The sequence below is a fragment of the Camelina sativa genome, chromosome 2, assembly GCF_000633955.1.
Source record: "Camelina sativa cultivar DH55 chromosome 2, Cs, whole genome shotgun sequence".
In the NCBI taxonomy this organism is placed as follows: domain Eukaryota; kingdom Viridiplantae; phylum Streptophyta; class Magnoliopsida; order Brassicales; family Brassicaceae; genus Camelina; species Camelina sativa.
In genome coordinates this window covers 28,021,427-28,048,998 of record NC_025686.1, presented here as the reverse complement: position 1 = coordinate 28,048,998, position 27,572 = coordinate 28,021,427, and the positions used below count along the sequence as shown (strand labels likewise).

Genomic DNA, 27,572 nt, shown 5'->3' with positions numbered 1-27,572 from the left:
TATGCAAAAAAATTGGAAAACAAATAGAGTATTGAGTTCCCGTACACTTACTCTATATAGTATTTGAGTTCACAATGTTTTCACCTTCAGTTTTATATAATTCTTCTTCTTCGTGTTCACTCTCTCTCGAGGAAAAAAACCCTAATTTCTTGCTGCTAAATCAAGGAAAACTCACGATGAAATAAGTTTTGTCTTCTTCGTCTTATAATTCAACAAGTTTAACAAACAGACTTAAGACAATCTTCAAGAAAGCTTACGAGCTTTCAGTTCTCTGTGCGATTGAGGTTTGCGTCATCTACTATGGACCAGACGGCGAATTGAAGACATGGCCTAATGAGAGAGAAAGAATGAAAGACATGGCTATGAGGTTTAAAGAGGCGAGAAAACGCAACAAGAACCTCAATCTTCATGAGTTCCTCGAGAAGGACAAGGACAAGGATAAGGGGAACACGGATTCGAAGAAGAAGAAGAAGCAGAGGAATAATGTGAAATATCCAAACTTTGATCATTACTCTCCCCAACAACTTTCTCAATTGATTCAGTCATTAGAACGGACTGTCTCAAAACTGCAAGAAAGGATTCATTTTGTTGAAGCCCAGAAACAGAGGAACACAAACTTTGTTCATCAGAACCAACAACCCTTGAATCCTAGCAAGTTCTCGCTGTATATGTACAACCATGAAGATGCTACCATCTCCCAGCTCCCACTTTCTGCTTCACAATCAAACCAACTCACCAATTACCAAAATCATCACTTGATGAAGCAGGAACCTTATGGTTATAACAGTCATAACATGTGTATGGACAACATGATTACCAACACAAACTTTCAACATCCCTACGTCTCAACAACACAAGACTACTCACAGTTACTTCTAGTGCAAGCATCTGCAGTAAATAACTTCGGGTTGAAGAATCACTTGATGCAGAAGCATGGACTTAATAGTTCTCATCATAACACGTCTATGATGAGTGATATCATCAACAACAACGTTCTACAACATCCTCATCTCTCAAACACAGTTCCACATGAGTTCTCTTCTGATTTCCAGAACAGCCCTTATGGTGAGATGGTCGGCAACACTAACTTCTCTCAAGATACGTTTTCAAGCTATGATACGAGTACTCTGCCTCACACAACTTCTCTGCCATATCTCCACACCATTCCTAACAGCTTTTGTCTTTCTGATAACAAAAAACTGTCCTGAAGTATAGAAGTTGAAGAAGCTATTAGCTCCCATCAAGAGTTAGTCAATGGTGAAGTAGCACGAAGATCAGAGGGAGTGGAGCTGTTTCTGCGTATTGCTTTTGCTACAATTTTTAATTTTTGAGTATAATTATGACTGAACAACAGATTTATCCATCCGTAAAAATTTTGTTTTTGAATTTTGATTTTATGCACATCATATTAATCTTTAGCAAAAGTGACCAGACTGTTTCAGTTGCAATAAGTTAATAGATGTAATGAGTTAGCAGATTCTGTCCATAGGCCATTTTCTTTAGGATATATACCAGTCGGCTTAATCCAACAGCAATAACCCAACAAATGAAACAAGACGCAAGTTTCCGGTTATGGTTTCCATAGGCAAATCATAAAACCTGCGTGAACATAACCGAAAATTTGGTATGATTTGATTACAATTGTGTTCTGTTTTTGGTTTGCCACAAAGTCGGTCGAAACTTCTTTTTAAGAGCCTATTAATAAACTCATACCTTTAATTTCAAAGCCCAATTAGTTATATTGGATAGACTCATCATACTTTTTTTCTTTTATTAAGTTATCCACACGCCTTAAAAGCTAAAAGCCTAAAACCAACAAAATTTATGAGATTGTGGGTTTTCTTATAAATCTTGTATATTATTATACCTCTCTTTTTGAGATTGTGGTTACTGCTCTGCTCTAGAACAAAAAAAAAATAACAGAACATGGTGTACTGTCAGATATTTCATCTTTTATGCTTTATTTTTCCTGTTTACATTATTTGGTATTACGATTCTTACGCTAGCTAGTAACCTGATTCAATAATTCTCAATTTTATGCATTTAGTTTAAATTTTCGTTCCTCTTAAAATTTTGATAAATAAAAATAAAATAAAAAATTGTGTATCTATAAGAGTTTAATAATGAAAAGAGTTTTGTGATTTATTGATTTTTTTTTCTTTCTTTTATAATGGCTAAAAACAAAAGAACAACATTGGAAAGACAGAGGGAATCAACAACAGCTAAGACCAACCAGCTTGCCATTTTCTGTAAGCAAAAGTAATAAAGTCACGAATGAATAATGTTGTAATACTAATAAGTTATCTGGTTCTGTCTATTTATGTAAAATTTATTATTATTTTAATCTAAAGTTGTTAGTGTTCTTGTAGTGATGGATTCGCCGCGTGGACTCTTATTATTCTCCCATGATAACTCTCGACCCTCGTTGACCTCACCCCACGTACGAGCTCTTCTTTATTATTCAAGAAATGAAAAAAAAAAAAACATTATTGATGGATTACAAAATTTTTGAAGTTAAGTTTGGCGATCCCGTTTAATAGATGGGTTGAACACCGTAACTATAAACTGTGTTTTTTTTTAGTCAATTAAACAAAAATATATTATCCAGTTGAATATATCCATAGAGTTTAAAAAAATATGATATATGTTATCGTTATAAAAACTAGCTATATAGTAATTTTATTTACATTCGAATTGGATATTATCCTTTTGATACTTATTATACATAATTACATATATTAATATTTTCGTTTGTAAAGTATATGTTCAGTGCATGTAATAACAAACGAATTACGAAATTTAATTATACAATAATTCATTTTTCGTTTCGTTGCCAACCAAAATTATTAACTTTATTCCCCAAATTATTGACAATAATAGAAAGCAAATTGTAAAAGTATATACATATAGAAGATTAAAAAACTTTGCACTATAAGAAACACATGAACACATGGTCACCACTACTATACAAAAGTTGAGATCATCAAAAGCTATGCTTATTACATTTTCATCTAATTAAGCACAGCCTAAAAAACACTACAAGACAGATTAATCGGTTCAGTTTGCCTAATAGAAACTTGTAAAAAAGGAACCAAAAAAAAAAAACCACCGATGAATCTCGAAATAATCCCAACGTATAGTATAGTATGCAAGTGCACTGATTGATATCCGTATGCTAGAAAACAAAACGTTCCAAAATCATTTTTTTGACGATCTAAAGAAGAAGATACTTAGTTCTTGTCCGATAATCCCACGTGGGTCGACGAGATGAAAAGATTCAGAATCAAACGATCCAAACACTCGTTTGAAACTCGCTCTTAAGTACATCATATGATCACTTTTATCTCGGTTAATCTCTTCTCCGTTAACAACTCCGGCTCCTTCGGCCACCGGAGTAAGGACCTTCAACGCGGCTAGCTCGGCTTTTGAAGGCTCCCGTTTGATGGCGAATCCGACTTTCCGACCGTTGCAAAACATGTTCCATAAAGGTGTTGTAAGAAGTGAAGTAGAAGAAAAATCTTCATGTGAAACATATCCGTCATCATTGTTTGATTCGAGAGCGATTCTTAGCACGCCTCCTCGCATTTCACGAGCTAATACCTTGGTAGGGACGGTTAACTCTAAGAGGACAATGATTGGGTTTAGGGTTTTGGAGTTTGTTGCTTGGATGCAGAAGTTTACTTTGCCACGGCGAAAACCGAATATTGTTCCGGTAAAAGTGGAGTTTGTGGTGGTTGAGGAAGCGGAAGAGGTTCTTGGTTTGATATGTCGGTGAGATGATTTGTCTTCTTGAATATCACTTGGATCTACGATTGTACAGTAACAAGATGGGAGGAGAAGTTGGACGATGGTGCGAAGGAGCCGCCATGAACGAACTTGTTGATGGCAGTCTACAGCTACCGTTGCGCTTGTGGTGGTTGAGGCGAGGCGGCGACGATGTGGGTTTGTGGTGAAAGACATGATTTCTTTTTTTGAGTTGTGGGAAAAGGATGATAATTTCATGTGCATGTGTGTGTTAGGGTTCAAGTGGCATTGATCTATATATAGAGAAATGGTCATGAAAAGAAAAGAATATACTTTTTGTTATATTAAAAATATATATACATATTTACACAATGCAAATTCATCTTAACTATTTTAGAATAATATAGTTTATCTTACCATATTTGAATAAAATTTATCGCGGTTATTGAATGGATGTGGTTTTTGAAATGGTTTTTGGTATTAGATTTTTCAAAAATTCATTTTTTAACCATTTAAAATTTTATGAAAAATGGTTCTCCTAAAAAATAGTAAATCCAGATTTTTGAAGATTTTACTAATTTCTTAACAAAATCCAAAATCTCTTGTTCAGTGTGGAGCATATTATTGATTCAATTGAATCAAAAAAATGGCTAGAAAGGAATGACACGGTGGCTTAGGAAATTTCCGTACAACCACGTTGGGCGTGAGTCCAATCATTGAATCATAATTCGTCATTTAACCTTATATCAAGTATTAAGAAATCCTAATTAATCTATATATAGTTTGATCTATTTAATTTAGTTAATGATTACATATGTTCGTGCACACTTGACAATAATACTGCTAATAATATTAGCAGGCGATAACCACTAAGTTTCTAGTATACGCGGATCCAAAGAATTTTGTTGATATCTTTGGGTAGTACGATGGTAATTAACTAATTATGATTCATGGTAAACAACTTTGAAACTTCTTTTGTACAATATTGATTAAATCAGTGACATAGTTTCTTACCCTTTTTTTTTTGTTTTGTTTGCATGATGATTCGTTTAACTCAATTTTGTAATAAAGCCAACCCTAAATGGACAAACAAAACATCTAAATAAACGACAAAGTCAAATCAACCGTCTATTCGAGCATCGACAAGGATTGATCATGGGGATGCAATTGTTACCCATTTCTGGCCCATCATTGGCCCAATATATTCCTTATGGTTCCCACTAAATTTGGACAATCTTACATATACCACCACCGGGAATATCAATTTCTATCGCATGCATCAATGTGAATCACCAAGAAAGTTTTTCCCCAATCGATTTTTTTTAAACGATAGTGTAAGACCGGATTTTTTTTATCGCCAACACAACGTGGTATGAATCGGAAACTAATGTTAGACCAAATAAATTTTTGTATACATGACATATAGACATAGTGGTGGAACTTTTGGAAATTATTATTAATTGTTGTCATTCCATCTTTTGTTTCAATAATTTATCGCCGCGTTGGAAGCTTTTGCCAAAAGGCCCAAAACGATGCATGTTGGAGAATACATTGTCCTTTTCTACTTTAAAAATAAAATATTGCTAACTTGGATCTTTCCACTCAAAAGCATTATAAACTTTTTCTTATTTGGATTTAACAAAAATAAAAGAAATGACAACACAATATATACATATCATTGTCTCAATTTCTCTCAAACTATTTTTGGATTTTCTTCTACTTGTTTTTTGGTAATTTATCGCTTGTTCTTTATTTAAAAACGACGCCATTAGAGATACTAGCAAGTAAGAACAAGAGCGCAATAAACTTAAATAAACAAGCGAAAGATAAACAAGAACGCCATTTATCGTTCTCTTTATATCATTACGTCAAAATATCCAACGACAACCACGATATTTTCGTTAAGAGATTTGTATGAAGAAAATATCTTAATGTTTTTCCTTCGTTTAAATTTCACATGGCATGAAGATATTAAAAAAAAAAAAAACTTTTATTTGTCGGAGTAAATAATATCTTCATTTTTTTTCTTTCTTTCTAAATATGTCAGGAGATTAAAAACCACGATTCATGGACAGTGTACAAAAATATAGTGATTGTGACTGACTCCAAATTTAAAAAGAAGAACACAAACGTTAGTTAAAACTTAGAATGACTCAAAAAAAGACGAGGGCAAAAAGCATATATCCCGTCAAATACGCATATAGGTGTAGAGAGATCTATACATCTCACTTAGGAATTTCCTCGTAGTCTGGTTTGTACAAATCCATTTTGATTTTAGGAAGAATTAACAGATTAATTTATTTTGTGAATTCTGGATTTGATTTCTTGAAATTGCTATATGCAAATGAAGAAGAGACTTTAGTTTGTTCTTCTTAAGTTTTTAAGGGGAAAAAAAAGGAGATGAAATTTTCGGAGGGAGTTTTTTAAAAAAAAATTGTTTTAAGAGTGAAAGATTCTGATCCGTTAGATTCACTATCTAATCAACGGTGAATATCCCACGATCCTCGTGATCATTAATCCACCAATCAGAGACCTTCGTTTATTTTTAGAGATACAACATTCTAATTTTTCATTCTTGTGAACTAGTTGTTTGCATTTTATGGTTTTAGATGTTGAGATTTGCAGAGTTTATCTAAATCTAATTGCAGTAATTCGAAGAAAACAAAAATTAAGATTAAAAACATTGATTAAGATCCATTGAGGCATTTCATCGAACAAGATAAACGCAAAGACCTAATCCATACTCTAGAACACGAAATTAGGGAAAACGAAGCACGAAAGATATACAAATACAATAGACATAACAAAAGAAACGATTTGATTCCAAATCCTCTCTACTTCAATCTCTCTCTCCCTTTAAGCTCTCTCGCCTCTGATTCTCCTCGCCAGCTGGATATCCTTAGGCATGATAGTAACTCTCTTAGCGTGAATCGCGCAGAGGTTAGTGTCTTCAAACAAACCAACGAGATAAGCCTCAGCCGCTTCCTGGAGAGCCGCGACGGCGCTGCTCTGGAAACGCAGATCCGTTTTGAAATCCTGAGCGATCTCACGAACCAGACGCTGGAACGGAAGTTTGCGGATCAGAAGCTCAGTGCTCTTCTGGTACTTCCTGATTTCTCTTAGCGCGACTGTTCCGGGACGGAATCTGTGTGGCTTCTTCACTCCTCCGGTCGCCGGTGCTGATTTCCTCGCCGCTTTTGTCGCCAGTTGCTTCCTTGGTGCTTTTCCTCCGGTGGATTTCCTTGCCGTCTGCTTTGTACGAGCCATTTTGGTAGATGAGAAACAAGAGAGAGTGTGTTATGAGATTTGCGTTAAGGATCTGAGGATTCGAGAGTGATTTGATGGAGAAGATGGATGATGAGAGGTTTTTTATAGTGAAGCGTGTAATTGTTTTGGTTCGTTAGATCTTTAATTTTATCAACGGTTGTGATTGATTTAAGTTTAGTGATCCGCGTCATGTCTAAATCAACCAATCATATTAGTTCTTTCTAGCGCCCAAATTATTTTTAGTTCCCTTCTCACCTTTTTTGTTTTTTCATTTAGGCGCGTGCGTCTTTCAAATTTTTTTGCCAAATTTTGGAAACCTAACAATTATAAAAAAGGCTCTGAGAAATAAAAGCCCACGTTGTAGTCTGGGTTTTAGGCCCGTTAAATATGTCGTGTATCCATCAGTCCACCAAGGTAAAATAACTAGTATTATTTTTTTTTATTTTTTTTTCCCATTTAGTAATTTACATTTGTGTTAATGGCTGGTAACTTTGAAGATTGGGTTCATGAAACTAAGCACTTATGGTAGCCAATATTAACTTGAGAAGTAATGTTATTGTGGCACGTATACATCTTAACGTGTGAGGTGGTGTAAAATCAGGCTTTAAAGGTTATTGTTTTTGTGTACCATTTAAAAAGCAAATATTGAGCAATTTATTACTAGTTAATACACGAAAAGTTGATTTTTTTTTTGCACTTTGTAATTTTAAATTTGTATTGATTGTAATGCACGAAAAAAAGATAGAGATATGAGCCAATTTCTTGATTTGATCATTGAACCAATAATTGTTGTTTGATATTTGATTTTCTTATATTTTTTTATCTTTTTAATAAATACGTGTTTCTATCACAAAGTAAAGTACTATATCATTTTTTAAGAGGTTTTTAGTTTAATTTTTACTTAAAATAAATTGAGGGATAATCAATTATATTTATATTATATAAATTGATTATCTACATATATTTAAATGTTTTCAGATTTTCTTAATGAAATCTTTCTCAAAAGTATATATCATTAGGTAAATAAAGTTTTAGCATTTATTTATGAATATTTTAATAATTACATTAACTATAGTTTTTAAAAGAGTAAAAATAATATTTTTAAGAAACAAAAAAAAAATGATTTAAACTGTGAATTAATTATTGTAATTATAAAATAATATTTTCTTGGATCGGTTTAGTAAACCGACTGATCCAGAGTTAGTTCGGTTTAATTGAATAGGAATTGTGGCCCAATAACACGACGATGGCCCAATTCTTTTCTTCGTCGTTTTGTTTTTACAAGTAAGAAAAAAAAATTCCCAAAAGCGACACTTAACGAACTTTAGAGAAATTCGAAAACCCTAATCGATTAGAGAAGAAATCGAAGGAGCTATGTCAGATCCTTACGAGAGCGTGAAAGGTGGAAGACTAGCGTTCAAAGGAGGTGATCTAGCCACAAGGAAATCGATCGAGAAGAAGAAGAAGCAGAAGAAGAACAAGGAGAAGCTCGAAGACGGTGCTCAGGGGGAACTAAAGATGGCTCCAGACGCTGCTGGAGAAGATATTTACTCAATTGATGCCGCGAAGAAGAAGAAATACGATGACCTTTTTCCTGTGGAGGCGAAGAAGTTCGGTTACATTCTCATAGCGGATAGAGAAACCGCACTCATTCTATAGAGGATAGCAAGAAGTTTGAGAGTTATTTGATGGAGATGTGGGAAAGAAGTTGGACAATTGATGCCATCACTAAGTTGTTAGAAGAGCTAGACATCAACATAGAAGATATTTGCCTTCCACATAATAGAGAAACCGCATTCATTCTATACAAAAAGACATATGAAGAGTAACATGCATTGGTGAAGTTTTTCTGCTTCTTGCTATACTTCACTAATACATGTTGCTCTTTATATGTCTTTTTGTATAGAATGAATGCGGTTTCTCTATTATATGGAAGGCAAAAATCCTTTATGTTGATGTCTAGCTTTTTTAACAACTTAGTGATGACATCAATTGTCGAACTTTTTTCCCACATCTCTAGTCAAGATTTGAGAATGACTTAGATAGAGAAGATGATGAGATATCTCTAGAGACTGGATTGTGTTTTTTTTACAGTGGGTAGAATTGTTTTGGTTCGTGAGATCTTCAATTTGATCAACGGTTGTGATTGATTTAAGTTTAGTGATCCGCGTCATGTCTAATTCAACCAATCACATTACTTCTTTCTAGCGCCCAAATTATTTTTAGTTTCCCTCTCACTTTTTTTGTTTTTCATTACGGCGCGTCTTTAAAATATTTTGCCAAATTTTCGAAACCTAACAATTAAAAAAAAGCCTCTGAGAAATAAAAACCCATGTTTTCGTCTGGGTTAGGCCCATTAAGACATCAGTCCGCAAAGATGTAACCTCAGTTTTCTTATATGGCCATTTAGTTGTTTTTCTTCTTTTTTTTTTTTGTAACTTTGAATATTGGTGATTGATTTGAAACTAATCACTTATGGTAGCCAATCTTAACTTGAGAAGTAATGTTATTGTGGCACGTATACATCTTAACGTGTGAGGTGGTGTAAAATCAGGCTTTAAAGGTTATTGATTTTGTGTACCATTTAAAAAGCAAATATTGAGCAATCTTTCTCAAAATGTTTAAATGTTTCAGATTTTCTTCATGAAATCTTTCTCAAAATTATATATCATATCAAAATCTTAAAATAGGTAAATAAAGTTTTAGCATTTATCTATGAATATTTTAATAATTACATTAACTGTAGTTTTTAAAAGAGTAAAAATTAATCTTTAAAAAAAAACAAAATAAAATGATTTAAACTGTTAATTATTGTAATTATAAAAATCCAGGTGTATTTAATTTTCATAATGGATGTATATGATATGGGTAAACCAATCTACTATACATGCTAAAGAGATGATTATTATTTATTAAGATAAGAACTTATTTCATGATCTTACCCAACAATTAATTAACCAATAGTTGTCAAAAAAAAAAAATATATATATATATATTAATTAACCAATAACACACATGAAACCTTCGAATCATTATAAAAGCAAAGCCACATTGCTAAAGATTCAAACACTAAAAAAGAATATCTATTCGACGACCCAAAAAAAAAAAAAAAAAGTAAAAAATAACCAAACTATGGGCATATTGACAACCTTGGGAGGCAAATTGAAAGACCAAGCCTCGCAAATGAAAGTCAACGTGGTTCATCTGTGTGCCTCCGAGAATACAAAAACCATCAACGAAGCTATCTTGAAAGCCACGTCTCACACTTCACAGAACCCACCCTCAGACAAATACGTCACTTTCCTCCAATCCACTGCTGACACGTGTTATGGTCCTGGTACCGTCGCTGCGATCCTGCAGAGGCTTCGTTTGACAACGGACGTGTGTGTGGCTGCTAAATGTCTCATTCTTCTCCATAAGATGATTAAATCGGAATATGTGTACAATGGAGAAGATAGTGTTCGTGGCAGTACTAATAATAGTCATCGCACTTTGATCTATAATCAAGGAGGGAGTAACCTCAAATTGAATGACCTTAATGTAGGTTCATCTCGTTTTACTAGAGAGTTGTCTCTATGGGTTTGTTGGTAAGATTATATATATCGTTGGCTCCGATCCATATCATTTTCCTAACTTTTTATTTTATTTTATAGTATGTTAAATGGCAATTTTATGGAATATATATAGTCTTATGAATTATTTTTAAAATGGTCTTTTGAATAGGTACAAAGAATATCTAGATTGTTACTTTTCAATTGCGGAGGCTTTAGGCGTTACCCCAAACATAAAGGATAGGTCGGAAGATAAGCGTCTAGAAACTCGACGAGTCTCGTCTTACACAACCGATTGCATTTTTAAACAAGTTGATTTTTTAGTGAATCTATTCGAATGTATAAGTAACAGGCCAATAGCTCCGAAATCGAAACTCAACAAAATCGTTGTCGAAATGATAGAATTAATGGTACAAGACTACTTATCCGTCATAAGATTGATGAAGATAAGGTTTGAAGAATTGAATGAGAGAGTTGTTAAACCGTACGAGTTGGTTCCGGTTTTGGAGAGGCTCGAAATGTGCAAAGAAGATTTGAGGGAGTTTTCTTGGCGAAGCAAGTATTTGATTGAAGACTTTTGGTGTTTGATATCGAAATTAAAAGATATGTAACGCCTAGAAAAAAAAAAAAGAAACAGCCCGGTCAGGTTAGTTACTATCATATAGCTTAGTCCATAAATCGGGTATTCGTCTCTGTGGCAATGTGGCATTGTTATTTTCAATGACTATAGTCGATTCCTTGTATATATATTTTCAAAAATTGAATTATGAATAATATATGATATATATGTAGCAAAATCATCACAAAAAAAAAAATCCTCGATAAATGTAGGAACGGTAAGTGAGTAAACCATCACAAAAATCTTCGAAGTTTTTAACTATCCTAATTACACCGACCACTCGGAGTCTTTGCTTTGTACGCTCTCCCAACCAGAAAACATCAAAGAAGGCATTGAGTCATATTATTCTTGATAAACTTTTGAATTTACATACTTAACCAATATTCACGTGGAAAAATAATAATTTGTTATTGTTTAAATTAAATTCAAATAAACCAGTTAAGCACGTTAACATATTTCTAATTAATATTACAAAGCATGCCATAAAACGAATATATTACAAAAGGCCTTTTTGCGGTTAATTGCATGCAGTGACCCTCTGTAAAATATATGAACCGGCTCTGAGTTATATTGCATTACATTTTCGATACCAACATACACCAGTTTTCTTAAAAACAATTATGCTGCAAAATTATTTAATAATAGTTGCACTAAACAAATCTTCATTTTATTGCGTTGGACCATTTGTTAACACGAGCACTTGCTTTCAGCGCCTGATAGAATTATAACAGACCAAAAAAAAAACCACACACACACATTATCATGATCAATAAACTCAAAATTGCTAAACGAATCAAATTAATAAGACAAAACCAAAGGCAAAACATATCAATGTACCTCTTTCTCCCAATCGCATCTCATTGTGATATAACCTAAGATCATTGTCTGAACAAAAGTTCCTCCAAAAATCATACCAGCCCAAATTCCCTATAAATAAAACCAAATCGATAGAAATAATCAAATAACTAGTTAGAAATTAACAACAATATGTGGAGAAAAATAGTGATTACCATGACGCCGAATTTAAAACCCCATCCCATCAGAAACCCAAGTGGAACACCAACGCAGTAGTAACATCCCAAGTTTATATATGCAACGTAGGATTGCCAACCCGATCCAACCGCGACACCTAGCCATCACAAAAATCATTGACTCCATACATATATACAAGAAAACTGCTCAAAAATACTGAACATAGAGAAAAGGTGACTTACCGGAGAGAACCGGTTGGATGCTGTTGAGAAGAACGGTGAAAGCTAAGAGAAGTGAGAGTTTATTAACGGCGTCCAAGACGGCCACACTTGAAGAAAAGATCCAAGCGATTTGGTTATGGAGAAGCATTATTATCACCCAGAAAAATAATCCGATCATTAACGATTGTGTTACTGATACAATCGTGGCGAATCTTGCTCCTTTCCCATTACCAGCTCCTAATTCGTTTGCCACACGTACACTGCAGTCGTTAATGTAAAAGTAAACATATAGTTCTGCAACATACATTCTAAACTAGTACTGATTTATATATATAGTTATAAATTATATGTAACTGCAATCATTAAAAATATTGTTAGAAAATAAAAAACCTATACCATCTGTATATTCTATATTGTTTTAAAAAAATATTTTGTATGTAGGTTCCACACCAACATGGCAAATAGGTAACATCATCACTGTCTTTACTCTTTACATTTGTACTCTTTATTCTTCATCAATGCTTCTTTTAAAACAAGTGAACTCACATATTGTGTCTCTATATGCCCTAGCGGATATATCATTTCCACACACACGGAAAAAAAAAAAAAAAAAAAAAAAAAAAAGANAGACCCAAAAAACATATAAAAATAAAAAGGATTGAACATAAAAAGTTATGGATGAATGAAATAATATAATACTATAGTAAGGACTAAGGAGAGTTAATCTCTAAATCGTATCGTATCCTCGTAGAAGTACTCTCTACACAAACAACGCGACAAATAAAAAGAGAAGAAGAACTCAAAGCAAACACGGAAGAAGATATAGAAAAATGTTATAAGCAACTATCTGTATATGCCAAATGTTAGGTTTCAACTTCCTAAAATTTCCCACACATAAACTATACTATTTGTCCTTCAAACAACATAAACGAACTAACTAACAGTACTGTCGTATTTAATATTTATGTCGACGTACGATAATTGTCTAAATGAAAGATGTAGACGTGTAGACGGTGTAGTAGCGGATAGTCATTAAACACAGGCAGAATAAAGTACCGAAAAGTTAATGTATTTAAAACTGTTGTCCAAACGAATAAATTTGGGTAAAGTATAAGATAATTTTGCCTAATTATGAGTGGTTTCAAATAATTTTGGAAAAAAATATTTAAACATTACAAAAAAAAATGGAGTAATTAAAAAAAAAAAGAGATGTTATAATTTTAGATAACTTGAAAGAGTTTAACCAGAAAAACAAAAAACAAAAAAAAACAAAAATTTCGGGTAGTTACTCGACCCAATTTGTATCCTTATCGTTGGACCACAATATTTGGACTCAAACTAGTCATTTATGTTGTCGACAACAAAAATACCAACAAAGCAGAGTAAATTAATTTGAGAACTGGGATAGGAATAAAATGGTGGACACGACTCGAAGTACCACAACCAAATAAGCATTTTCTATTTTATTTTTCCGAATTATTTGAAAAATAGAATCCAACATGACATATATTCTACATTCAATACAAGATTCTGACTTCCAGTTTCATTGGGTACGTGTATTAAAATTATACTTACTAAACTGAATAGGGGTCAATTAGATCATCACTATCAACCGGATTAAAAATTAGCAAATACTAAGAATAGACTTTTTACCCGGTTCCGGCGAAGAAAGCGAGAGGAATCATCATTTCCCAACCATTTATCGTCATGCTGCCAAAAAGATTATTTTTTTGAAAATGATTGGTCAATAAAATATTTTGAAAAGTAGTCAATTATTTATTAAACAATAAAGAAGATAAAATCAAGAAAACAACGATAACCTTTCCGCAACAACCCAAAAATGCAGACGTGACAAACAATGCGATAAGATATATGTCTTTGATGGGGTTTTGAATAAAAATATTTCAACATAAAACAACTTACCATATGGACAAGGAGTCAACAGCTATTCGAGCATTCTCAAGATTGCCAGTCATTATAATCAAAATCCGATAATACCAATTCTCCAAACTGTTAAGAAAAAGAAAAAGAAAAAAACACCAAGCATCTACCGTTAAAAGTTGTGTCGGACACAATTAGTATAATGTCACAAAAGTGTATATATTCATAATTCATTGGTACCAAAGCATGACGCCGGACGAGGCAGAGAGTTTAAGGAATTCCCAAAGTCCAGTGAAGGCTTCGGAAGAGAACCCGGTCCAAGTAAGTGGACAGCCACCACAAGTGGAGTATACTAATAGAATCAGAACGTTAACCCACCAGGAGATATTAATCGTAGCCATAGTCCCTACGGCTCCTAGTTTTAGTCCGTCCACGAACAACCAACACACTAAAAAATGAACAACCAATGCAATCCCTGCCGCATACGCAGTCACCTAATAATCACATAAACAAACGAGTAGTTCGAACATTATCATCTACGTAATAAACCATTATTATAGAGAAAGTCTGATTTACTTTTTGGACTATTCAATTTTAAAACATATAAAAAAGATGCTTCTGACACGCACAAATCAAGAAAAAACTGAAGGATTTGCTTCCGACACGCACAAATCTAGACAAACAAAATAATATTTGTATATTAAAACTGTTAGTATATTTTTGATTAGCTTGGACGCATGAATCATGCTATTTGAAACAATCAAATAGATCGATTACGTCGGTACCTGATTTTTAAGCTGGCACTGGAGGAAACGTTGAAGCGGGAAAGACAAAGTAAAGGCGAAGTGAAGAGGGATGACCCAGTGGGCGACAACACCGGAAAGCTCAGCGATATCGTCCGGTTGGCCAAGAAATTTGAGAACCGGAGTTGTGAAAATATAAGTCGGTAACAATAAGACACAACAGAAGAAGAGAACAATCCAAGAACGCTGCATATAGATTCCCAACATGTAATACTTCTTTGCTCCAAACGCTTGCCCACACAGCGTTTCCAACGCGCTCGCCATTCCAAGCTGCACCACCATTTTACATATTAAAACTCCCTTAGGAAAAAAAGTGTCCATATAACCCTTAAATTAAAAGTTGAAAACATCAAGATTGTTTTATATACCAAGAGACCAAAGTTGAAGCCAACGATGACGCTATTAACGATGGAGATGGCGGCTAGTTCGAGATCGCCAAGATGACCAGCGAAAGCTTGAGTGATGACAAGCGTCGAGTACGACGTTATTCGACTGAATATGGCTGGACCAACGATTTGCCATAGCTTTGTTGTCTCAACCCAAACCCTAGTCTTCAGTTCTCCACCGTCTTCCTCCGCCGTATGAGAACTTTTCAACAGTGCAACACTCAACTCCGATCCTTCTTCTCCGCCGCCACCTCTCATCGCTAATCCTTTTCTTTTTCTTTTCTTAGGTTATGGAGAAGAAATGAAATATAAAGAGAAAGGAGTGAGCGAAGAAAGGTGAAGACCAGAGGGTGAGTCGTGTGTGAATTGGCTTTTTATTTATAAAAACTCTGTGGCTATTATTTAGTCTATTACTTTTCTAGATTTAATGAATTTAGAAACTTATTTTTTCTGTTTGACCATCATTACAAAATTCCAAATATGACGAAAATGATAAACTTTGTGTGTCGTGTTTCTATTTCACTTCTGTAAATAAAGAATTTTTTAAAATATTCATACATACGTTATATGGACAATGAGAAAATAAAAGGAAAGGAATTATATATTTTTTTGGCAACATGATAATTTTTTCAAATATGACATGACAACAGCAAATAGATAAATTAATATAAGTTTATAAATAAGTGTTAAAACTTAAAACATGACACTTGTTTGACAGTAATATATCTCCTATATATTAATAGAGGAACTTTTTGGTGAAAAAGCTGATATGTCAGTATTATAGAGTTCAGAACATTTTTTTCAAATCACCCTCAAAACTTCTACTTATTTACAGCTTCCTGCCATTGTATTAATAATAATAAAAAAACAAATCAATAATTCTCTCTTCTCACACCTATATATACATTCTTTTCATCACTAACACATAAATCTACACAATTGTTTTGTTCTTCCTCCAAAGCAAGCAAACAACTTCCGACTGCTTCTTACAATTCTCCATTGTCAATTTTCACATGTCTACTTCGAAAGGTGTTTCTCACTTTAACACAATGTTTCAACTAAATAATGTAATTGAAGATGTACCTGCATCTAAAGCAGATTCTGTCCCATTCACAAAGCTTTATGTCCATCATTTTTCATTATGGTTTGAGAGAAATAGCCACCACAAATCACCTATATATGTGTATGATGAGATTTCTCATAAGTTCGTGTATGATGTCAATACAAAACAGTGGAAGAGAAACACTGTAAGTTTCATTTGTTTTTGGTCTATATTCCCTGCACATACATCTCTTTCATTTATTAATATATAGGAAATAATCTATCTTCCATTTCTACAGGTTCCAATTGGTCAGACTCATAATGTGAAGAAGTTGTTTCAATATTTAATCAAAGGAGACAGAATCACAAGTGGAAGAAAGAGGATCAAAATAGGTCATCAAAACTACGAAGCTCAAACGGAGAACAAATAATTGATTTCATGTCTATTAGCGTAAAAGGAATAAGCACAATTATGTGATTATGAAAAATCCATTAATATGTGTATTTCATTTGAATAACATTATCTTTATTTCCCCATCCAATGCAGATTTAATAAAGCACTTCTATTCACATATTCTACAAATTGACCTTACATCATCATATATTAAAAAATATATTAGTTTGTGTCAACAGAATCATAGATTATCTATATTACATATCCCCTAAATATTAATTCAACAACAACAATAAAAAGAACGAAAATCGAATATTGGTTATGTAATTAGGTTCTGTAACATTTTGAAATACAATATTTATTTGTTACGTAATTTTACTCTTTAATGTCCTTAGTTTGAGGAGTAAATAAATCATATCATTACATTCATTTAAATTAATCCAATTTAGATGTTAATACCGTAATCCTTGATTACAGTTGATAAGAATTATAGCCCATTATTATGATTTTATTCTACAAAAATTATTAAATATTGGTTCTGTAATTAACGAATTATAGCCTATTTTTACAATGGCAAGTAAATCATATCAGTAGATTCAATTTTGTTATTTTCTATAAAGTTTAACATATTAACAGAAACCAAAATCCTATTAGTATAAATAAATTTCACCAAAAAATCCGATAACAAACACTAAACTGAAAAAGATTGTTTGTTACGTAATTTAACTCTCTAATGTCCTTAATTTGAGGAGTAAATAAATCATATCATTACATTCATTTAAATTAATCCAATTTAAATGTTAATACCGTAATCCTTGATTACATTTGATAAGAATTATAGCCCATTATTATGATTTTATTCTACAAAAGTTTTTAAGTTTCCAAATTAAGCTGACGTGTATAACATCTAATCTACTCCACACCACACCGGAAAAGGAATCATATACAACACAAAAAATCTTAGATTTCCGTAGAAAAAGCGATTAACATATTAACAAAACCAATTATCTTGGATTTGCATAAACATATTTCGCCAAAAAAACCAAAATCAACTACCTAATCAAATATACAAGTAAATGAATAATCATTCCCATAAACAAGTGAATGAATAATATAATAATAGAAACCAAAATCATTGATTGAAATTAGTACCCCTATATAAACGTTCATCCAAACCCATCATTTCCACCATCACCAACCAAGCTTATTCAAAATTAATAACCACTCATCCTTTAAGTTTCTCATGGCTACCTTCAACAATTTACCTATTTGAAACCATTCAAGAACATGTGGAAAATTAAGGTCAAAATCATCAGGCTGTGGAAACAGTATTCAGCTTCAATGGGTGAAACCATTGAAATGATCTTCATTGATGCTAAGGTTAGTTTAGTTAACTCTAATTCTTTCGTTAACTCTTTTTTGAATTCGATTACATATTTTTGGTTTATGTTATATATTACTTTATACTAATTGCTTTGTTGTTTCCCAAACTTTTATAGGGGGACAAAATTCAAGCTACCATCAAGAATGCTCTCACCGAAACTTTTAGGGACCAACTTTTAAGATGAGGCGCATGCAATTTCCGTTGACTGCTGCATTTGCAATGACAATCGACAAAAGTCAAGGCCAAACGCTCTCAACAGTTGGGTTGTATCTGTCCAGACCGGTTTTTTCCCATGGTCAGCTTTATGTTGCTGTCTCAAGAGTTATGTCTAAGAAAGGTCTAAAGATCCTTATTACAGATAAGGAAGGGAAGCCACAGAAGGAGACTATGAATGTTGTGTTCAAAGAAGTTTTCCAAAATCTTTATTAGGAAACAGGAGATATTGAGGTAATATTTAATGTTATGCATTCATCACTTTATTATTAGTAGTCAACGAAACCATCACAATGCTTGACAAAAGTTTTTATGTTTGAAATTTACTCTGTATTACGAACATGATTTTCAATACGTGTAAGGAAAAAAGACATGGGACGATCCAGAACGTCTATTAAGTATTACTTTAATAGAGTTTTTTCTAAAAAATTGTTTTGTATTTTCCAGGACCCATGGTCACTAAGTCTAAGGGAAGAGACACAGGATGATACAGAACGTGGATTAAGTATAACTGAAATAGAGAGTTTTTCCAGTAAGGCAATAACTGGTATTTCTTATTTTTATTTGTAAGGGATGCGTTCAAACAAGAGTTGTTTTCAACAAGTTTTTTTAATTATGTTATTTATCTATCAGAGAATAATTATTTTTAATAAAAACACAACTAAAATATTATAGAGACAAATATACAAAACTCAATACTGTATTATTGTAGTTAGATTGAAGATAAATTTGATACTAACCAGTCTGAGAAGAGTTTGTTGAACCATACTCAACGAAAACAACCATGATTCCATGCTCTTATGCCAAACTATTCAAGGGAAAACATACATGGATTAGAATACACTTATAACAAATTAAGACGATTGTTAGACACCAACAGTTTAATCTGTACAAGCTTTAATAGTTAATAGTTTACAATTTATATTAAACGTTGTCTCCTATATACCAAATAATGTAATACCTCTTTTTAAATCCTTTCAGAACAGTATCCGTGACAGAGTTATCTAAAATCTTGGGAAAAACCGGTTTAAAAAATAGTGCAAGAATAAAGACATGTTGAAGTGAAGTTTTTAATACAATCTCAGATACGATTTTGAACCAAATAAACTAAGAAATCCATAAATTAAACTTTTGTACATGTAAATATACAACGGAAATTATACTATGAAATAATTAACTACAAATCTTTCCAGTATATATTTTTATTTATTTTCCATTGAGATTACAAAAGAAATTAACGGGAGAAACAATAAACTTTGTAGAAGAGCCTTTTGCAATTACCTGATACGAATGGTTGACTCATCGATCAGCTGTGACTTCGATCTAGACGAGTTTCAGCAAGCATACAATGGATTTAACCGATTATCTGTTAACAGGAAATCAAATTTACAGATGCTTCGATTGGAACTTAGTTCCAAATGAAACGATGAGAACTAAAAAGAAATCGATAATTATTAAAAACTCTCCAAAAAAACAAATCAAGAAGATCGGAAATACAATAGCAAAACGATGAATCATGGATTACCTTCACAGATTACAGAAAATCAGCCCAAATTCTTTCACGGTTTCATTAAATTGGTGGAATAAACTGAAGAACTAGATATTTGACATATGAAAAAAAAAATACAAACCGACAACTTTGAAAATATCAGTTTGTCGTTTCACATCACTCTACAAAAATAAAAATAAAATAAAATTAAGAATATAATTTGAACAATTGGGCCTCGATAAAACAATTCCAAATCCATAAAGTTTCTGTAACCCAACAAGTGAATCTATACATAACTGGATTTAGTTTTTGTGAATGGAGATAAAATCAAACCAAAATATACAAATAGAAAAAAAATAATCGTTTAGATATTCTATGACTTAAAAATATTAATAATAATGATATAATTATATGTTAAATAAATTAAATAACAAAGAGTGACATTTAAATATAATTTGTAGTTATAGATAATCCCGCGCGAGGCGCGAGTCCTCTACCTAGTTTTTCTTTATTTTCCACTATTTTCATGTTATGGATTTTGACAGAACTACAAAATAAAAAAAGTTTGGTAAGGGTATTAAAAATTCGCAATCTTTACTTACGGCATTTTGTGCTAAGATCTACATTTGATTAATATTTTTCTTTCAATACTATATTTTTCAAATTTATGTACTAGTCCAGGTCACTGCGATTTGCTATATAGTGAATTATTATTACTATTTGTTTTTTTTTCACGCTTATGCTATCTAGTGAATTATAAAATAGGTAATTAAAACTGAACAAGGTCCGTAATATACATTTTCAGTTCTACTGAAACTGAATAAGCGTGACATGTGAGAGGCACGTCGAAGGATTGGTTTAGGGTAGCGTCGTTTTATTTCCACATGTGTCATTGTCCTCTGTGATCTCATTGCTTACCTAATAATGGCCTAATGAGCGTGTATGTGTCTGATTGAGAACATGCATATTATTTTCTCCAGTTAACCTTTTTTTTATTGTTCCTAACAAGCTTTAGAAACTGTAACTAGACGAGGTATATATACTTAACATTTCTTAGAACAACTATACCAAGTTATAACTTATAACTAAATCATTGATGAATATTTTATCATTAAAAATTCACATGTGTACTGACAACCAAGTCATCACTGATTTCTTGTTTGGTTTTTTTGACTTATCTTGTACTTTCCGATATTTACTCGTCTTGATAATAATTTTGTCGTCTTAATTTGATGTTTTTCATGCATCCTCTGTCAATCTGTCATATTGCAGTTTTTGATAAACTTGCATTATTATCGTCAGATTTGATTTGGTGCGTACATATCAATGATTTAATAATGCTTTTTTTTTTAAATGATCACATCTGAGTCCCTGTGTTTGTAACATGGTGTGATATATTATGTCCACGCACAAGTACAAGCAAGACATACCAACCATATTGTTTTTCGCATACATATTATAATTTTTTGTTACACAAACTATATATTTATTAGTTTATTTTTTTGTAAAACTCACACAAACTGTATTTATCTGTATATCATTACGTTATTTGGTAAAAGAAATTGAACACATTCTCATCTATTGTGACATCGTTGTGGATAAACAATCCATTTATCATGTCTCGAAGAAGATTTCGTCCATGGTCTTTAATCTGAAATGCTTCATAACTTCATTTTTTTTGGTTTAACAATTACTTCCTTTTCTTGATTTTCCACCTTCGTTTTGGATGACAAATCGTCACTTCGTCATCATCTGGTATATTCTTTACAAGTGCTGTATTCAATATTTAACAGACAAATGATTATAATTTTTTCTTTCGACGAGGCAACAACAATCTACTGTAGTAAAAGATACTGAATCTTATTCAATGAAAAGTATTTCATAATGCATAAATAGGAATGAAGAAGAGAACAATCCAAGAACGCTGCATATAGATTCCCAACATGTGATACTTCTTTGCTCCAAACGCTTGCCCACACAGCGTTTCCAACGCGCTCGCCATTCCAAGCTGCACCACCATTTTACATATTAAAACTCCCTTAGGAAAAAAAGTGTCCATATAACCCTTAAATTAAAAGTTGAAAACATCAAGATTGTTTTATATACCAAGAGACCAAAGTTGAAGCCAACGATGACGCTATTAACGATGGAGATGGCGGCTAGTTCGAGATCGCCAAGATGACCAGCGAAAGCTTGAGTGATGACAAGCGTCGAGTACGACGTTATTCGACTGAATATGGCTGGACCAACGATTTGCCATAGCTTTGTTGTCTCAACCCAAACCCTAGTCTTCAGTTCTCCACCGTCTTCCTCCGCCGTATGAGAACTTTTCAACAGTGCAACACTCAACTCCGATCCTTCTTCTCCGCCGCCACCTCTCATCGCTAATCCTTTTCTTTTTCTTTTCTTAGGTTATGGAGAAGAAATGAAATATAAAGAGAAAGGAGTGAGCGAAGAAAGGTGAAGACCAGAGGGTGAGTCGTGTGTGAATTGGCTTTTTATTTATAAAAACTCTGTGGCTATTATTTAGTCTATTACTTTTCTAGATTTAATGAATTTAGAAACTTATTTTTTCTGTTTGACCATCATTACAAAATTCCAAATATGACGAAAATGATAAACTTTGTGTGTCGTGTTTCTATTTCACTTCTGTAAATAAAGAATTTTTTAAAATATTCATACATACGTTATATGGACAATGAGAAAATAAAAGGAAAGGAATTATATATTTTTTTGGCAACATGATAATTTTTTCAAATATGACATGACAACAGCAAATAGATAAATTAATATAAGTTTATAAATAAGTGTTAAAACTTAAAACATGACACTTGTTTGACAGTAATATATCTCCTATATATTAATAGAGGAACTTTTTGGTGAAAAAGCTGATATGTCAGTATTATAGAGTTCAGAACATTTTTTTCAAATCACCCTCAAAACTTCTACTTATTTACAGCTTCCTGCCATTGTATTAATAATAATAAAAAAACAAATCAATAATTCTCTCTTCTCACACCTATATATACATTCTTTTCATCACTAACACATAAATCTACACAATTGTTTTGTTCTTCCTCCAAAGCAAGCAAACAACTTCCGACTGCTTCTTACAATTCTCCATTGTCAATTTTCACATGTCTACTTCGAAAGGTGTTTCTCACTTTAACACAATGTTTCAACTAAATAATGTAATTGAAGATGTACCTGCATCTAAAGCAGATTCTGTCCCATTCACAAAGCTTTATGTCCATCATTTTTCATTATGGTTTGAGAGAAATAGCCACCACAAATCACCTATATATGTGTATGATGAGATTTCTCATAAGTTCGTGTATGATGTCAATACAAAACAGTGGAAGAGAAACACTGTAAGTTTCATTTGTTTTTGGTCTATATTCCCTGCACATACATCTCTTTCATTTATTAATATATAGGAAATAATCTATCTTCCATTTCTACAGGTTCCAATTGGTCAGACTCATAATGTGAAGAAGTTGTTTCAATATTTAATCAAAGGAGACAGAATCACAAGTGGAAGAAAGAGGATCAAAATAGGTCATCAAAACTACGAAGCTCAAACGGAGAACAAATAATTGATTTCATGTCTATTAGCGTAAAAGGAATAAGCACAATTATGTGATTATGAAAAATCCATTAATATGTGTATTTCATTTGAATAACATTATCTTTATTTCCCCATCCAATGCAGATTTAATAAAGCACTTCTATTCACATATTCTACAAATTGACCTTACATCATCATATATTAAAAAATATATTAGTTTGTGTCAACAGAATCATAGATTATCTATATTACATATCCCCTAAATATTAATTCAACAACAACAATAAAAAGAACGAAAATCGAATATTGGTTATGTAATTAGGTTCTGTAACATTTTGAAATACAATATTTATTTGTTACGTAATTTTACTCTTTAATGTCCTTAGTTTGAGGAGTAAATAAATCATATCATTACATTCATTTAAATTAATCCAATTTAGATGTTAATACCGTAATCCTTGATTACAGTTGATAAGAATTATAGCCCATTATTATGATTTTATTCTACAAAAATTATTAAATATTGGTTCTGTAATTAACGAATTATAGCCTATTTTTACAATGGCAAGTAAATCATATCAGTAGATTCAATTTTGTTATTTTCTATAAAGTTTAACATATTAACAGAAACCAAAATCCTATTAGTATAAATAAATTTCACCAAAAAATCCGATAACAAACACTAAACTGAAAAAGATTGTTTGTTACGTAATTTAACTCTCTAATGTCCTTAATTTGAGGAGTAAATAAATCATATCATTACATTCATTTAAATTAATCCAATTTAAATGTTAATACCGTAATCCTTGATTACATTTGATAAGAATTATAGCCCATTATTATGATTTTATTCTACAAAAGTTTTTAAGTTTCCAAATTAAGCTGACGTGTATAACATCTAATCTACTCCACACCACACCGGAAAAGGAATCATATACAACACAAAAAATCTTAGATTTCCGTAGAAAAAGCGATTAACATATTAACAAAACCAATTATCTTGGATTTGCATAAACATATTTCGCCAAAAAAACCAAAATCAACTACCTAATCAAATATACAAGTAAATGAATAATCATTCCCATAAACAAGTGAATGAATAATATAATAATAGAAACCAAAATCATTGATTGAAATTAGTACCCCTATATAAACGTTCATCCAAACCCATCATTTCCACCATCACCAACCAAGCTTATTCAAAATTAATAACCACTCATCCTTTAAGTTTCTCATGGCTACCTTCAACAATTTACCTATTTGAAACCATTCAAGAACATGTGGAAAATTAAGGTCAAAATCATCAGGCTGTGGAAACAGTATTCAGCTTCAATGGGTGAAACCATTGAAATGATCTTCATTGATGCTAAGGTTAGTTTAGTTAACTCTAATTCTTTCGTTAACTCTTTTTTGAATTCGATTACATATTTTTGGTTTATGTTATATATTACTTTATACTAATTGCTTTGTTGTTTCCCAAACTTTTATAGGGGGACAAAATTCAAGCTACCATCAAGAATGCTCTCACCGAAACTTTTAGGGACCAACTTTTAAGATGAGGCGCATGCAATTTCCGTTGACTGCTGCATTTGCAATGACAATCGACAAAAGTCAAGGCCAAACGCTCTCAACAGTTGGGTTGTATCTGTCCAGACCGGTTTTTTCCCATGGTCAGCTTTATGTTGCTGTCTCAAGAGTTATGTCTAAGAAAGGTCTAAAGATCCTTATTACAGATAAGGAAGGGAAGCCACAGAAGGAGACTATGAATGTTGTGTTCAAAGAAGTTTTCCAAAATCTTTATTAGGAAACAGGAGATATTGAGGTAATATTTAATGTTATGCATTCATCACTTTATTATTAGTAGTCAACGAAACCATCACAATGCTTGACAAAAGTTTTTATGTTTGAAATTTACTCTGTATTACGAACATGATTTTCAATACGTGTAAGGAAAAAAGACATGGGACGATCCAGAACGTCTATTAAGTATTACTTTAATAGAGTTTTTTCTAAAAAATTGTTTTGTATTTTCCAGGACCCATGGTCACTAAGTCTAAGGGAAGAGACACAGGATGATACAGAACGTGGATTAAGTATAACTGAAATAGAGAGTTTTTCCAGTAAGGCAATAACTGGTATTTCTTATTTTTATTTGTAAGGGATGCGTTCAAACAAGAGTTGTTTTCAACAAGTTTTTTTAATTATGTTATTTATCTATCAGAGAATAATTATTTTTAATAAAAACACAACTAAAATATTATAGAGACAAATATACAAAACTCAATACTGTATTATTGTAGTTAGATTGAAGATAAATTTGATACTAACCAGTCTGAGAAGAGTTTGTTGAACCATACTCAACGAAAACAACCATGATTCCATGCTCTTATGCCAAACTATTCAAGGGAAAACATACATGGATTAGAATACACTTATAACAAATTAAGACGATTGTTAGACACCAACAGTTTAATCTGTACAAGCTTTAATAGTTAATAGTTTACAATTTATATTAAACGTTGTCTCCTATATACCAAATAATGTAATACCTCTTTTTAAATCCTTTCAGAACAGTATCCGTGACAGAGTTATCTAAAATCTTGGGAAAAACCGGTTTAAAAAATAGTGCAAGAATAAAGACATGTTGAAGTGAAGTTTTTAATACAATCTCAGATACGATTTTGAACCAAATAAACTAAGAAATCCATAAATTAAACTTTTGTACATGTAAATATACAACGGAAATTATACTATGAAATAATTAACTACAAATCTTTCCAGTATATATTTTTATTTATTTTCCATTGAGATTACAAAAGAAATTAACGGGAGAAACAATAAACTTTGTAGAAGAGCCTTTTGCAATTACCTGATACGAATGGTTGACTCATCGATCAGCTGTGACTTCGATCTAGACGAGTTTCAGCAAGCATACAATGGATTTAACCGATTATCTGTTAACAGGAAATCAAATTTACAGATGCTTCGATTGGAACTTAGTTCCAAATGAAACGATGAGAACTAAAAAGAAATCGATAATTATTAAAAACTCTCCAAAAAAACAAATCAAGAAGATCGGAAATACAATAGCAAAACGATGAATCATGGATTACCTTCACAGATTACAGAAAATCAGCCCAAATTCTTTCACGGTTTCATTAAATTGGTGGAATAAACTGAAGAACTAGATATTTGACATATGAAAAAAAAAATACAAACCGACAACTTTGAAAATATCAGTTTGTCGTTTCACATCACTCTACAAAAATAAAAATAAAATAAAATTAAGAATATAATTTGAACAATTGGGCCTCGATAAAACAATTCCAAATCCATAAAGTTTCTGTAACCCAACAAGTGAATCTATACATAACTGGATTTAGTTTTTGTGAATGGAGATAAAATCAAACCAAAATATACAAATAGAAAAAAAATAATCGTTTAGATATTCTATGACTTAAAAATATTAATAATAATGATATAATTATATGTTAAATAAATTAAATAACAAAGAGTGACATTTAAATATAATTTGTAGTTATAGATAATCCCGCGCGAGGCGCGAGTCCTCTACCTAGTTTTTCTTTATTTTCCACTATTTTCATGTTATGGATTTTGACAGAACTACAAAATAAAAAAAGTTTGGTAAGGGTATTAAAAATTCGCAATCTTTACTTACGGCATTTTGTGCTAAGATCTACATTTGATTAATATTTTTCTTTCAATACTATATTTTTCAAATTTATGTACTAGTCCAGGTCACTGCGATTTGCTATATAGTGAATTATTATTACTATTTGTTTTTTTTTCACGCTTATGCTATCTAGTGAATTATAAAATAGGTAATTAAAACTGAACAAGGTCCGTAATATACATTTTCAGTTCTACTGAAACTGAATAAGCGTGACATGTGAGAGGCACGTCGAAGGATTGGTTTAGGGTAGCGTCGTTTTATTTCCACATGTGTCATTGTCCTCTGTGATCTCATTGCTTACCTAATAATGGCCTAATGAGCGTGTATGTGTCTGATTGAGAACAT

General features: G+C 32.1%; 6 protein-coding genes, 2 long non-coding RNA genes and 1 pseudogene across 10 annotated transcripts; 5 read left to right on the top strand and 4 right to left on the bottom strand.

The window, feature by feature from the left end:
• LOC104757505 lies at positions 177-1,208 on the top strand (annotated as a pseudogene).
• LOC104743844 (protein MIZU-KUSSEI 1-like) lies at positions 2,910-3,994 on the bottom strand. Its single transcript, XM_010464886.1, has one exon. The coding sequence runs from the start codon at positions 3,958-3,960 to the stop codon at positions 3,199-3,201; it is 762 nt and encodes a 253-aa protein (XP_010463188.1). The 5' UTR covers positions 3,961-3,994; the 3' UTR covers positions 2,910-3,198.
• Positions 6,403-7,097, bottom strand: LOC104743835 (histone H3.2). The gene has a single exon (XM_010464881.2). The coding sequence runs from the start codon at positions 7,009-7,011 to the stop codon at positions 6,601-6,603; it is 411 nt and encodes a 136-aa protein (XP_010463183.1). The 5' UTR covers positions 7,012-7,097; the 3' UTR covers positions 6,403-6,600.
• Positions 8,149-8,674, top strand: LOC104743829. The gene has a single exon (XM_010464874.1). The coding sequence runs from the start codon at positions 8,386-8,388 to the stop codon at positions 8,668-8,670; it is 285 nt and encodes a 94-aa protein (XP_010463176.1). The 5' UTR covers positions 8,149-8,385; the 3' UTR covers positions 8,671-8,674.
• Positions 10,144-11,289, top strand: LOC104743823 (putative clathrin assembly protein At5g65370). The gene is made up of 2 exons (XM_010464868.1): positions 10,144-10,598; positions 10,735-11,289. The coding sequence occupies exons 1-2, from the start codon at positions 10,144-10,146 to the stop codon at positions 11,171-11,173; spliced, it is 894 nt and encodes a 297-aa protein (XP_010463170.1). The 3' UTR covers positions 11,174-11,289.
• On the bottom strand, positions 11,728-20,132 carry LOC104743799 (protein DETOXIFICATION 27-like). The gene is made up of 12 exons (XM_010464844.2): positions 20,002-20,132; positions 19,758-19,842; positions 19,217-19,284; positions 15,427-15,726; positions 15,041-15,328; positions 14,496-14,749; positions 14,298-14,384; positions 14,028-14,084; positions 12,396-12,634; positions 12,192-12,310; positions 12,019-12,108; positions 11,728-11,894 (listed from the first exon to the last, which is right to left on the bottom strand). Exons 2-12 carry the CDS (start codon positions 19,777-19,779, stop codon positions 11,844-11,846), a joined length of 1,575 nt encoding a protein of 524 aa, XP_010463146.1. The 5' UTR covers positions 19,780-19,842; positions 20,002-20,132; the 3' UTR covers positions 11,728-11,843.
• Positions 16,499-16,882, top strand: LOC104743793. The gene is made up of 2 exons (XR_760618.2): positions 16,499-16,691; positions 16,785-16,882. It is a non-coding gene; the product is annotated as an uncharacterized LOC104743793 (long non-coding RNA).
• Positions 21,487-26,779, bottom strand: LOC109129845 (protein DETOXIFICATION 27-like). 3 transcript variants are annotated; one of them, XM_019238785.1, is made up of 6 exons: positions 26,403-26,417; positions 25,862-25,929; positions 24,677-24,789; positions 23,173-23,262; positions 22,072-22,371; positions 21,487-21,973 (listed from the first exon to the last, which is right to left on the bottom strand). In XM_019238785.1, exons 4-6 carry the CDS (start codon positions 23,176-23,178, stop codon positions 21,845-21,847), a joined length of 435 nt encoding a protein of 144 aa, XP_019094330.1. In that variant the 5' UTR covers positions 23,179-23,262; positions 24,677-24,789; positions 25,862-25,929; positions 26,403-26,417; the 3' UTR covers positions 21,487-21,844. The 3 variants fall into 3 exon arrangements, with proteins under 3 accessions (XP_019094330.1, XP_019094326.1, XP_019094328.1); XM_019238781.1 differs by lacking the exons at positions 23,173-23,262; positions 24,677-24,789 and adding an exon at positions 26,647-26,779 and having other exon boundaries at positions 26,403-26,487; XM_019238783.1 differs by lacking the exon at positions 24,677-24,789 and having other exon boundaries at positions 26,403-26,632.
• On the top strand, positions 23,244-23,527 carry LOC104743818. Its single transcript, XR_760619.2, has 2 exons — positions 23,244-23,336; positions 23,430-23,527. It is a non-coding gene; the product is annotated as an uncharacterized LOC104743818 (long non-coding RNA).